Below are 14,532 nucleotides of genomic sequence, written 5' to 3' on the forward strand. Positions count from 1 at the left end.
ACTTTTAAATGAAAGACCCCCTCTCCCCTTCCAAGAATAGGGAAGGGTCCCAAAGTATTATAGGAACCTTCCCCAGCCTCCAATACCCTTATACGCCAAGTTTCACGCAAATCGGTTCAGTAGTTTTCGAGTCTGTAGGGAACAGACAGACAGACAGAAATTCATTTATATACATATATATAGATTCGGATCTAGTTGCTTTTTAAATCTGGGTTGAAATTGATGTATTTTATTTCTATTATTCTCATGTCCGACGCTTAAACTCTGGTTTTATTCAAAATTTTAATTCGAAATCGTTTCCATGTTTTCTGAAATATTGATGTTAAATTTGTAAACTTGATTAAATTTTAAAACCCCCCCGTGTGACCAACATCTTTTAGCTAAGTGCTGGTGAATCTCGTTTCTATGCTTTTTTCTCTCAAATTTAACCTTTTTGGCCTTGAGAGCATAGAAATCTTAGAAAAAAAGCTTAAATCTGAGGAAAAAAGCTTAAATCTGAGAGATATGCTCCACACGCAGCCTTGTGTTTCTGAAACTCTGTTCTTCTTATTTTGAACTCTGTTGAAACATTTTTTTTCCGTAACAAAAAACTAATGAAGTTTTTATCAATTCACAGCATTCTTTGTGATAAATTTTGATTTTGTGAAAGAAAAAATAAAGAAAACATTCATTACAATGTTTTTCATACAAACACTAAAAGAATAAATTCGTCTGTTGGGCGATAATGAACCTCATTTTATACCCGGCACCATTTTTGATCGCGCTAATACGTAGCTTGACCAAACATTTTTACATCTTTGGTCAGAATTTCAAGATTTTCAAATGAAAATTGTCAAAGATACAGTAAATTTAGTGAAGCCGTCCTAAATTTTCCTTCTTTACGGGAAGAGCTGTATCTTTGTTTCAAGTCATTCTAAAGATTTAAAATTTTGAGGAGCGTTAGTTGGATAGGGTGATTTGTCAATCGTTGCACAGCTAAGAACATGATTTTGGTTTTTATGTTGTATTTTGGCCAAAAAAAACATCATTAAAAATAGCTTGTCTGTGCCCAATTGCTGCAAAGGCAAATTTTATGTCATCAATAATGTTGTCCGATTTTTCCATTTTCACATTTTAAAAACCTTCTTGAGGCTCAGCCACCATGTAGTTCAAATGAAATACAATTTGGAGACGGCTCCATTTGAGGGAGATCTTCCATATGAGCATATGTGCATTGAACACAATGGAAAAAAATCGGACCCAAAATCGAAAAAAACACGAAGCCGCCGATTTGAGAGTCTGGAATAGCATTTATCACACGTAAATTTCCTCAGAAACTTAAATCTGCCGCTGAATTTAACCGGAGCCATGTGAGTGAAGTGTTATTTAACCTTATTTGCCCAGTATTGAGCATTTTTCTATATATGTCCTACATAGCAAAAATTATTTCCTGTAAAATTACGCCAATGTCCTGTAACAAAAAGAAGCAGGACATTTACCGTAATTTTACGGTCGAATACATGCTTACGTGACATTTAATTTTTAGTGTACAACTTTTTCTCAGGACATTTGCTGTAATAATAAATGAATCTTCATTAACTTTTCTGGGACTGAGCGAAGTCCGTTGGCCTAATACTGGAGAACACAAGACACAATCCGGGCATGTCCTGCTTTACTCTGGCATACGAGGAGAACATGCTACTCGGGAACGAGGAGTTGGTTTCCTGTTGAGGCCGCAGGCCTACGCGGCCCTCATTAGATGGGAACCGATAAACGAAAGAATAATCGTAGCCAGATTTAGAACACGGGTTAGAAACCTTACAATGGTCCACTGTTATGCGCCAACTGACGTTTCCGATTTGCAGGAGAAAGAGCAGTTTTACAGTCAACTGAAGAATTCCGAAGTGTGACATTCAAATCCATTTGGGCGACTTCAACGCAAAGATTGGCTCCGACAGTTAGGTCCTTGAGCGTATTAAGGGGCGCCATGGTCTAGGACAGATGAGCGAAAACGGAGAGCTGTTTGTAGAATTTTGTGGCAACAACAACATGGTGATCGGTGGATCGCTCTTCCCCCATCGACCAGCACATAAGGTCACTTGGGTATCCCGAGATGGCCGAACAGAAAATCAAATTGACCACATCTGCATCAGCCGAAAATGGAGAAGGAGCCTCCTTGATGTCCGCAACAAACGAAGCGCAGACATTGCATCTGACCATCACCTCGTCCTTGGCGAGATACGACTGAGAGTTGCGCGTGTCCAAAGGCGCGAGGAGAAAGTCGGGTGTCGATACGACGTCCGCCGGTTGGAGAATCCAGTGGTGAAAGAGCATACGTTGAACAGCTAGAATCCCGAGCCTCGGAGCTGCCGACAGACGGAACAGTCGAAGAACAGTGGTGTGGAATCAAGAATGCCTTTATCACGACGAGCCATGTCTCGGTAAAGTTTGTGGAAGAAGGAGTGAATGGATGTCGGATGAAACTTAGAGGATGGTCGATGATCGGAGAAAGGCGAAAGTCGGAATTGAGCAGGCATGTACCGGGTCAGCCAAAGCAGCCGCCCGCTTACGATATGCGGAGCTGGAAAAGGCAGCTAAACGAGCTTGTAGACGAGACAAGAGAGCCTGGACAAACTCCCTAGCCGAAGAGGGTGAAAAAGCCGCCGCCATTAGAGATATCCGATTACTTTATGACATTTCTCGCCGCCTCAGTGGTGCAAGGACTAATGCAAGAATGCCGCTGAAAGACCGAGCAGGTCAGTTATTGACGATGCACTGAGCACTTCGAACAACTCTTCCGAGTTACGAATAGCGATGGCCAACAGAATCCGCAGCTCGAAGTGCCAACAGTAAGTCGCATAAATGGCGTCAACTCGGAAGCGCCTTCGCTGGCTGAAATAGAAGCGGCAATCAAAAACATGAAATCCAACAAAGCACCTGGGATCGATTGCATCCCTGCTGAAATGCTGAAAGCCGACCCTGCCCTGTCAGCACAAATGTTGCACCGTCTTTTCGCTGACATCTTGGATACTGCAACATTCCCGGCCGACTGGATGCAGGGTATCCTCGTTAAGGTCCCGAAGAAAGGAGACCTGACAGAGTGCGGTAACTGGCGAGGCATAACGTTGATCTGTACAACCCTCAAAGTACTCTGCAAAGTGATCCTGAACAGGATCCATGAGAAAATCGACGCTACACTCCGACGGCAACAAGCTGGATTCCGATCCGGACGATCATGTGTGGACCACATCACAACGCTACGAATCATACTGGAACAAATCAACGAATTCCAGGACTCTCTTCTGCTTTTGTTCGTTGATTTCGAAAAAGCATTTGACCGACTTAACCATGAAAACATCTGGGCGGCTCTAAGGCGAAGAGGAGTACCAGAGAAACTAGTCCATCTCATCGAAGCACAATACGAATCATTTTCGTGCAAGGTCTTGCACGACGGTGTCTTGTCGGATCCAATCCCGGTAACTGCTGGAGTCAGACAAGGATGCATCTTATCACTGCTACTTTTCCTCATCGTAATGGATGAGATTCTGACTGGATCGATCGACTGTGCACCGAACCGAGGATTGCCGTGGAATCCTTCAACAATGGAGCAACTGAACGACCTTGACCTGGCAGACGATATTGTTTTGCTCGCCCAAACACAACTGGATATGCAGAGCAAACTCGACGACCTCACCGAAAGTTCCAAGGCAGCAGGTCTCAAAGTCAATGTCGGAAAGACCAAGTCGATGGAGATCAACACAGCAAATCTCTCCAGTTTCATGGTAGCTGGGCAACAAGTTGAGAAAGTGGAGTGCTTCCAGTATCTTGGTAGCCAGATAACGCCTGATGGTGGTACCAGGAAAGACATCGAAACCCGGATCAGAAAGGCCCGTTTCGCATTTGCGAGTCTCCGAAACATCTGGCGGTCACGCCAGATCTCTCTACGAACTAACATTCGAATCTTTAACTCAAACGTCAAATCCTTATGTATCGTTGTACGGGTGTGAAACTTGGTGCACATATGCGGTGACGACGCGAAAACTGTAAGTTTTTGTAAATCGCTGCCTGCGGAGCATCATCCGCGCTTGATGGCCTGGCAATTGGATCTCAAACGTGGATCTTCATCGCCGGTGTCATCAAAAGGCGCTGGACATCGAGATTCGGGAACGTAAGTGGAGATGGATTGGGCACACGCTGCGAGGAGATGAAAACGAGATTTGCAGAGAGGCCCTCGACTGGAATCCAGACGGGCTTCGAAGAAGAGGGAGGCCCAGAAGCTCGTGGCGGCGTAGTCTAGCCGCTGAAATCCGCACAGTTGACGAAAGCCTTGGCTGGCAGCAGGTGAAGACGCTGGCTCCGGATCGCCAGCAGTGGAGATCTTTTATCTCAGCCCTATGCGTCGGTCAATCGGCGCCGGACCCTTAGGTAGGTTAGGGGAATGAGGGAATAAGGGATTCCAAAAGGATATTGGATAACACACTGATCAATCTATCGACTAAACTTGAAAACTAAGGACGCCATTCCGCATCGTATAGAAGTAAATTTTAAAAATTACTAGTGGCACGTGACGGTCGATAACGTAATTTAAGATGCGGAAAGGTTTCTGCCGCAGCATTGGGATTCAATAGATCGAATTAAGATTCCCAGTCGATGTTGAGCAGGATATGGGAGATGACATCGAAATCTGCTTTCTTGAATTCGAGATCGACAGGTGCTGATTTTTCTACAGAAGCATACAAACCAATTATCTCGAGCGAGACCAGTAAAGCTGGATGATGCTGGACTACCTTAACGAACGAAGGTGGGGACAAATGAATGGTCGGAACACGAGACCCATCGCTATCAAAGCAAAGATCCTACATACAGCCATTTTCGCTTGTAACTCTGTTAATTTGTCGCAAGGTCGCCGTACTCAGGGAGTCTTATATGGTGTTTGAAGAGCCGAGAATGTAGAGCGAACAGGATCCGGATTCAAAAAGCTACAATGATTGGATCACTACTTCAAACCGAGCACATTGAAGTCATCAATGAGGAGAATATCGTCTTCGGGGGGCGGAGAGAGCTCACTTTGGATATGCAGCAAGAAAATGACCCGTGAGCATGGCCGTAGGAACGGGGGGGGTTTTGGGGGTTAAACCCCCCCCCATGAGGGTCCAAAAAAGCATGCGAGGTATTCTACTCTATACTCAAAATTTTAAATTCATAATCAAATTATGACAATAGAGCAAAGATATTCAAGAGTAACTATCTGGACTAAAAACTAATGCAAAAACCTCAAAAATCCATCCCAAGCTTAAAATCTGCTACAGTTTTCAAAATTTTCTCACTGCTTCATAGAATAAGGTTGTCAGATTTTTTTCAGTTCGTATCCGGGCCGGACAAATCCATGCTGTTTTATATTAAAACCTGGCAAAAGCCGGGTATTTGATTCCAAAATTGTCGACCAAAATCCAGGCAATACCGGGCAATTTTGGTCAAAACCTAGGAATTGCTCATCAAAAATCTATAAAAAAAAACTTTAAAAAACCTTTCATGATTATTTTTTTGAAATTTGCTGCAAAAATTTTGGACGCGTAATTAAAAAAAATTACTACACAATTTGTTTTTTTTTTAAGTTTGATTTAAAGATGAGAATGAAAACAAACAAACCCGGGCCAAATCCGGGCTTTTTCAATGAAATCCGGGAAACGGGGCGGACCGGACTTTTCCCAAATTTTAAATTAAATATCCGGGCCAATCCGGTTAAAACCAGGCAATCTGGCAATCTGATTATAGAAATTCAGTTCTGAAAATTAAATTTTAAATGAAACCCATTTTGAAGGTTCTGTTTCCATATTCCCATAACAAAAATTATATTTCGACATATTTTCGTATTTCTGATTCTGTATCAAGTTTAGAATTCTTGATTTTCAGTTCGAGTAATCATAAGAAACTAAGAATGGAAAGCTGATTTGAAATCCTGGCTCAAATTCGGTTTTACATTTCATATAAAATTTGAATAATGTTTCTCGAAAATCACATGCATTTTCAATAGATTTCAAATTATAAAAAAAGAAGAATTTTGTTTTATATTCATATTCGAAATTCTTAAACTTTATTTTAGCACAAAATTTAAACATATAAAGCTTCTAGGTGGCGATCCAAAACTGAAAACTCAGATTCAATTTCATCATTTGAAATTCACATTTTTAACCAGATTCACAAAACAGATCAAAAATCAATCATTGAAATGATGAATGAAGATTAAACCAGCTCTACAGAATTTAAATAATAGATTCATGAATGAGGGCTCAAAGGCTTGGATAATAAAGTTCTAATCTAGAAGTAAGATTCCTAAATCATATTTTTTGTACATATCAAAAATCGTATAGAAATTTGGAAACAGATTCAAAGTTCAATTGAATAAGTTTTTCAATCAACATAAAATAGTTAAGAAATTCAAGAGAACATGAACTTAAAAATTTGCTTGTCAATTCAATTTTCAAATATTATATTTTTAATCAGAATTAGTTTGTACATACAATTCAACTGAAAATCACAAATCTAAAATAGAATTTGAGTAAATTTTCAAATTTATGATTCCTGCAAAATATCCCAAATTATATTAAAAAAATTATCCACATGATTTTTATCATGGAATTGATTCTTCATGAAAAATATTTCCAGTTAAAGAAACATGTACCTGATCTTCACTTAAAAAATCTGCATGAAATACTTTATTTTTTCAGTTTATTGTTAAACATTATTAAAATTGCAGTTTTTAAGGCCTAATTTCAAACTAAAATCATAAATTTAGTTCAAGCTTGCATCAAACATATTTGATCCGAAATTTTTTTTATCTCTTACTGTTTTTAATTTTGTAAAATTTTATTTATTTTCATCAAAGGTTAGAATCTTAGAATTTGCAAAAGAGTTTAGAAGATTGGGCTTGTTTGATTTGAGTATAGAATAAGTTTTTTTAAAGAAATTGAAAGCTACCCTAAAAAGAACTTATTTTATGCTCAAATCAAATAACTTTGATCTACCAGACTTTTAAACAATTTCAAAAATTTTAACCATCGATGAAAGCAAATTTCATATTTTGGCTTCATTATGAAAATTTAGCTCACCCTTTAGGCTAAGGACCACTGTATTAAAGTTACTTTTTTAAGGTTTTTTTAAATGACACTTTATCATCCTTGTGGCATTCGTGCCTTCTCTAAAGTTACGATTTCATACAAAAACTATTAATGAGTACTTCAAAATGAATAATCATCTAGTTACAAACATAATTTGTTTTATTTTTTTTATTCGTGTGTTGTTGGGCAAAAAATCATAGGTAAAAATAAGTCACCAAAACCCCCCCCATGAGTCGGTTCTTCCTACGGCCCTGCCCGTGAGATATTAGAGAGCTAAACTTTTTTAAGGGGGATCATTTGAGTGATAAACCAAAATTGCAGTACAATTTGTAGGGAGGTTTCCATACAAACTACTCACTGTTTTTGTGATGCAGTCACAGAAGCAATTCCACTGCCAGGGAGAGATCGACGTTCGACCCCGAATTCACAGTAGCGTAGTCGGTAATGCGTTGGCCTAGAAAGCCGGAGATTGTGTTGATGTTTAACGATATCTACATAAGAGTTCGATGGATCTGCATACAGTTTGACCAAGAGAGTTTTGTAGGACGATCAATTAATCTCAAAGTGTGTCCAAATGGATCGTAGATTGGCAGTAGGTAGGCAGAAACAAGACTATGAGTCATAGTCTACGACACGGTGGACTTCTTCATCCAGGAAAGTACTACCTACTCACTATTTTTTCTTTTACTTTATTTTACTTTATTTGAATACACATACCTACCTCAACAACACATTTAAGCGTAAGAGTTGGTTTGGCGAAGGGCTGCTTGAGCAAAAGGCGAACCATTTCGTAAATAAAAACTTTATTTTTCCTAATAAATGCTTTTCTAGGTCACAAACATCTCACGTTAAACATTGTACTTAATGCACAACCTTTGTAACTGTAAGGAAGCCAACCTCATATAACAGGAAACAACTGGTTCAATAATCGCAGGATTTCCCTTCTTCTGAGCAAGTTCCAAAGCGCTGCGACCCTCCCCATCCACCCGTTCCAACGCATCGTAAAGCTCTCGATCCACCACGTTGTCCATAAGAACACTAACAGCTTCAACACTGTCACACTGAATGCCGCAACCCAGCGGGGTGAAGCCCAGATGGTTCCGGAAATTAGTCAATTGAGCTCCCTGATCCAACAGGTACCGCACCAGATACTCGTGGTTGTTAACGATAGCTTCCTGTATTACGGTGTAGTTCTTGGCATCGTGTGCACTTTGGTTGATTAGTGTTGGATCATGGTTCAGGATCAACTTCACAATCGGAACATTTCGCAGGAAGACTGCATGCTGGAGCAGTGCCGCTTTGCCTCGATCGTGAGCCACCGTTGGATCGGCTCCGTTTTCTAGAAAGAATTTAACTAGATCGTAGTTGTTAGCTCCGACGGCATTCAGCAGGACGGTGAAGGCTTGGCCTCGATGAACGATCTGGTAGTTGAAGATGTGGGTTCCATTCGGAAGATGAGTTTTTCCCGTTTCCTGGCAGTGCTGGTAGATTCTTTTGATGATGCTATTCTGCACGCGGCGTGTCATTAGCGGTATAAAGAGTGAAATTCCTTTGGCGTTCACCATCGGTGGGTCTGCCCCAAATTTGAACATAAGGTCCACCATTTCTGGGAAAGCGTTTGGAGGCAGTGTGTGGAATATGTCTGGTTGTTTGGGCGCTTTGAATAGGAAGTTTGCGTTCAGGTTGTGTAGAGAGCTTTCGTGGGTGATCATTAATCGATTGTTTGTTGTCACAAAGTGGAACAGATCAGTGTTTATTGAAAACGATCCGGTTGTGATCGAAGAAGGAATTGCTTCGGTCGCTCTAAGAATTAGATTACCAATTGTTATTGGTGATACTTCTTCTAACAGGTGCACCTCCTGATTGTTCATAATAATAATGTTAGAGGATCGAAGTTTCAATATTACTGGAATCTCACACGTACTATTTTGAGGTCTACACATCAACAAACATTCAGCTTTGACTAATTTCTCCGGAAAGTTTTCCAAATCATCTAGAAGAGCTATAACTTTATCTGAAAAGCAATCAAAATTGGCACCCGTGGTCTCCAGCTGAAGCCACTCGTTAGAATCGAGAAATTTAAAGTTCTGAACCACTTTAGATCCACCTAATTTCCAAAAATCAGATATTCGTTTCAAAAGTCCTACAACTGCTGCTTGTCGTTTGCCAACGGCAAACGGAATGAACTCCTCCTTTTGCAAATAACGTAGAACGCGAATCTCTTGGAGAAGCTTTCTCCAAACATTAATCTCTCGATCCCCGGAACAGAGTTCAACGGCCTTAAAAATTTGATCCTCTAAATATCTGTAAACTTCCCAGTGATTTGCATTTTCCACCGCCGTTTTCAGCAATCCTTGAGTTTCCCAGAGTTTAATCCGAAGCCCGGTACTAAAAATCTTAACCATACCTAGCGTTGAATAGCGAACAACCCACTGGAAGATGCCGAACCGAAGTTCGTCGCCAACTGCCGGGGGAATCGAACGCAACATCCTGCGCATCAATTTGTGATTATGCTGGGAAGCCAGGGATTTGGTCAACTCATCATCAAAGCTCCAGGGATCGGCTCCGTGATCCATGAGAAGGTGAACCAGTGGCCATCGTCTCAGTTCAACGATTCCCCCAAGAGGCCTCGATAGCGCTGCTACTGTGAAACGTAATTCAGCTTTTTCCAACAACCTTTGGAGCATTTTGGGTCTTTTCATGTAGCTACACAGGACGACCGCCTCGTTCAAATCATCTTGGGAGAGTGAGCTGTGGTAGTTGTCAAGTAGGCGATCAAAAAGTTTTTGGTTACGGAACTCTATCGTTTTAAGGAAGTCTTCACTGATTGATGGAGCGTTTATGGTGTAAAATTTGGCGTAATCCGTAGGGAGCAAAACACATTCGCTGTATCCAAGTGCTGTCCTCAGCTGTTTTTGTCGATCTTCGGCAGGGTGGAAGGCGATTAGCAGCAGTTGGTGTGCGCAGTCAGTTGTTAGTAACGGCTGGAAAGTGTCATGGAAGTATTAATTTGGTAAATATTGAGATCTAAAAAATATGTAAGTAAAATTACCTTACAATCTTTCAAAAGTTCGCGCGCTGCGTCATAATCCTCAACAGTTTGGTAGAACTCTAAAATTGATCCAACGCAGGGCATATACAGCTCCGGTTGCGCTTTCTGAAACAGCTTCAACGCCTTTGGCATAAGGAGATCCGAAAATTGACGCTTATTTAATCCTGTAACAATGTTGTACTCTTCGCAATCGTAGTCGGCTTGCAACGTAGGGAAAACCTGAATGAGTTCCGGAAGTACCTGTTCGAAGTTTTTGTTGTGGTAGAAATGGTTGAGCAAAATGTCCGACATGGTATATTTTTTCACGCGAAATAGGCCTCCCAAATCGTATAATACCCGGCAAGTGTTATCTCCCTGCTGCTCGAGATAAGAACCTACGGACTCATAGTTCAAACTTTTCCAGGACTCCAGTAACCCATTTTGAACGGTTACCCAGTTGAACCCTTCACGCTCCAATTCGACGAAACCTTGTAGATCAAACTTGGGACTGTTGCAAAAGATGTTCATCCGATCTAAGCTCCAAGCCAAAACAAAGCCGTTGATGATAACATTTTCCTGCGACGACATAGTCAAGAGATCGTAGGACAGGGTATCGTGAGCCAGGTAGTTTCGGTACGTCTTACCCCAGATCATTGGTATTGAGGCTTTGAGGGTGCTGAAATTGTCACCGAAGTATCCGGTGCTGATCAATACTTCCAGGATCACCAATTGCCAGTATTGAATTGCAAGGTATCCCTTACGAGGTATTGTTTTGTGATTTAATATTAAGTTTTCCAAGGTATCACAACCGTAGTAAGTGAAGAGCTTTTGCAAGTTCACCACGTAGCGTTGGAACACTTCCCGGAGCTCCCGTTCGTCGGACGATCGCAGCTCTTCCATTCGTTTCTTGAAACGACGCAGCTCATCCCCTTTGAAATGTTTCTTCAACACCCCGCAGATGGCCTGTTGTTTGGAGTCGAGTGAGAAGATATTCTGATAGTAGGGCTTCCCGGTATTGGAAAGGGCTGAGTGAAGATCGTCCTCAAGTTTGATGAGAGTTGCGCGATCAAGAAGGGAATCCTTTGTAAAATGCTCGAGTATCTCGCGGGTTCTCTCCCGGTATCTCCACAGTTCAATCTTCTCGTGGTTCAGCTCCAGATCCCGTTGTACGAACAAATGCATCCGGATGGTTCGCTGTTCTTGGGAGATATTTCCGCCTTTGTCAGCTATGGCCCAATCCTTACAGATCTGATAGTAGCTGATCAGACTCATACCGTTTACAATCTTGCTATCAATCAGTCGATGGATCGTTTCCAGCGGTAAATTCGCGAAAATGGCAATAAAGATTGAGCACGTAGATGTTTCTTGTACTTGTTTTTTGAGATTGTCCAACATTCCACTCTTCTGATGGTAGCTTTCCCATTGCAGGGCCAGCTCCGGATCGTCCTTCCGATTCAACTCCTCTTTCTTGAGATTGGCCTCAACGTTTTTCAGGTGGTTTCCTATCGACTGAAACAATTTCTCGTGGAGATCTGCGATGGCATCACTGCCGGCGTACTTGACGAAGGCGCGCAAATCTTCGATCGATCGACAGCGTCGCATTGTGCCGTACAAGTTGAAGATCACATCGTTCAGAATGAAGACGCTGATGACCGCAAAAGTTACTGCCGTTACCATCAGATAATGATCCAACCGTTTGTAGATGTAGTGTTGATCTACTTCTCTGATGAACAAAAGGGAAAGTGGGAATCCATGGCTGGACATGTTGCGATATTTGGAGCTAAAAATGACACTGTCAGACATTAACTTTTGAAGCATGTTGTTCAATCTGGCGGTGAAATTTGGAGTATCAGCAGTACTTTTGATGGATTCCCCGAAAATCTGCATGAACCTTCGAATGGCAGCAATCGTGATGGATGCGTTCTCTTTCTCATAATCTGCAGCTGAGAGTTCACCATGTATGACACAATTACGCATCACTTTGAATATCGAATGAATCTGCTTCAAACGACGGAATGTTTTGATAAGTTTTTTATTCACGCACGCTTTCTTTCTCTCGGTTCCCTTTGCTACACTATTCAACTGTGAACTGATCGAGATCAGGAACACCATCAAGTTACGTTTGTTTATCACAGCTCTGTAGACCTCTCCTCCTTCTATGTCCTCATGAATTTCGATGAAAATGGCTACGCAAAAGATCATCTCGCGCAATGGCAGCCGTTTGAACATACCGTGATCTTTAATGAAGTACAAATGATTGTGTATCAATCTCAATCGTAACATCACTTGATCGTCAAGATCCAAAAACTCGAAACAACCTTTCCGGTTTCTCAGCTCCTGGACCAACTGCCTCACCAGACAAACCGACTCCTGCCAATATGAAGCTGGTCTCTTTACAGCCGGATCTCCACACAGCTTCCTCAAACCGTACTCCGAAAACTGATGCAACAGATGCAACTTCAAGTCCTCAAAAACCATGACGCCTCGAGTCTCCAACTCAACGTATGCATTCGAACAATGACGAAACAGGTCCCATTCATTGCACAACTCCAAATCCACCATCAACCGATACAAGGGAACCGATCCTGAGAGCACAATCTGCCGGCACGTTTCAGCCGGCCCAAATTGCGACCACACGATCCGAAAGCCTTCATCCGCTTCCAAACGCCGGTCAGCAGCTAAATCTTCCTGTACCGAAACCAAGCTGACCATTTTCGATTCACCTTTGCACGAAAATTCCGTCCATTCGAGTCGAGTCTTTGTTCACGAATGAAAACGATCGTTGAGAAAAGCTCCATTCATTAATAAATTGAACGTTTCGTTCGAATGGTTGCTATAGATAGATGGGCATTAGTCATCACACCGTCTGGCTGGTCAAGAGAGAACCCTTTCGGGTCTCATTTTTTTTACTGTTACGAGAAATTCTTATCTTTAGAGCACAATTTTTCTCAACGTTTCAACCTCAACTGAGCAAAACTGTTCGGTCGTTTTGAACAAATTATTGTTACGATCTTGAAAGGGTTCGCTATAACATTGTATACAAACAAGTTAAGCGCTTTGCTTATCACGAGAGTGGTTTCCTTTGAATTTTGCCTTGTTTACTCAATCGTTGTTTATAGTTTGATTTCTGTTATCCGATTGAAACGGTTCTAATTCAGAAACGATCGAAAAATAATTTGGTTTTCTTAAGTTTGAAACACCTTTTTAAATTACATCGAACATGCGCAAACTCAGCTGATATATTCTTACATTTTTATGAAGAGCATAACATAACTTGAGATCAGAATCTTTAAAGAGAGGAGAGCATAAAAATCCAAAACCGTTCCTTCGGAACGGGGGTTTCCCCCTCGTTTAGAGAAAAAAAATCCCCGTTTCATAGCATATCTTTCAATGTACTCTCGAAGCGATGTTGATTAATGTTTACAAACGATTGATCGCGCGATGCATGAAAAAGCAGTTGCATGTATCTGCAAGATCGAGGAAAAAAATCACAAACTATAACTTGACTGAATTCAAGAAATTTATTAAATATCTAAAATTGAAATAATTTTTTGTCATTTCTCTTATTTTTGTAATTATTGTGTAATTTTTATGCCATTTTTGGTGTTATATTTGATGTATTTTATGTAAATGTGTGTCTATTTTTTGTCACTGTTCAACTTTTGTTTTTTTTTACATTTTGTATTCTTTCGTCAATTTTGTCACTTTAATTATTTTATTATTTTCGTCACTTTTGTTAATTGTTGTAAATTTTTTAAATATTTATTATTTTTGCAATTTTTTGTACATTTTGTAATTTTTTGTAATTTTCGTAATTTTTGTAATTTTTGTAATTTTTGTAATTTTTGTAATTTTTGTAATTTTTGTAATTTTTGTAATTTTTGTAATTTTTGTAATTTTTGTTATTTTTGCGATTTTTGTCATTTTTGTAATTTTTTGTAATTTTTGTAATTTTTGTAATTTTTGTAATTTTTGTAATTTTTGTAATTCTGTAATTTTTAAAATTTTTGTAATTTTTGAAATTTTTGAAATTTTTGTAATTTTTGTAATTTTTGTAATTTTTGTATCTTTTGTATCTTTTGTAATTTTTGTAATTTTTGTAATTTTTGTAATTTTTGTAATTTTTGTAATTTTTGTAATTTTTGTAATTTTGTAATTTTCGTAATTTTTGTAATTTTTGTCATTTTTTGATTTTTTTTTATTTTTGTAATTTTTTATTTTTTTGTCATTTTTGTATTTTTTTGAAATTTTTGTCATTTTTGTAATTTTTTGTAATTTTTGTAATTTTTGTATCTTTTGTATCTTTTGTAATTTTTGTAATTTTTGTAATTTTTGTAATTTTTGTAATTTTTGTAATTTTTGTAATTTTTGTAATTTTTGTAATTTTTGTAATTTTTGTAATTT

General features: G+C 39.7%; 1 protein-coding gene across 1 annotated transcript; it reads right to left on the bottom strand.

Moving 5' to 3' along the window:
• Positions 1-7,852: 7,852 nt before the first annotated feature.
• On the bottom strand, positions 7,853-12,882 carry LOC129754363 (uncharacterized). The gene is made up of 2 exons (XM_055750377.1): positions 10,150-12,882; positions 7,853-10,081 (listed from the first exon to the last, which is right to left on the bottom strand). The coding sequence occupies exons 1-2, from the start codon at positions 12,838-12,840 to the stop codon at positions 7,946-7,948; spliced, it is 4,827 nt and encodes a 1,608-aa protein (XP_055606352.1). The 5' UTR covers positions 12,841-12,882; the 3' UTR covers positions 7,853-7,945.
• Between the last annotated feature and the right edge of the window lie 1,650 nt (positions 12,883-14,532).

Source organism: Uranotaenia lowii, chromosome 3, assembly GCF_029784155.1.
Source record: "Uranotaenia lowii strain MFRU-FL chromosome 3, ASM2978415v1, whole genome shotgun sequence".
NCBI lineage: Eukaryota > Metazoa > Arthropoda > Insecta > Diptera > Culicidae > Uranotaenia > Uranotaenia lowii.

Coding starts and splice junctions, on each gene's coding strand:
- LOC129754363 (XM_055750377.1), bottom strand. CDS start 12,840: ATGGTCAGCTTGGTTTCGGTACAGGAAGATTTAGCTGCTGACCGGCGT. Junction 10,082..10,149: donor AACTTTTGAAAGATTGTAAG/GTAATTTTACTT, acceptor GACACTTTCCAG/CCGTTACTAACAACTGACTG.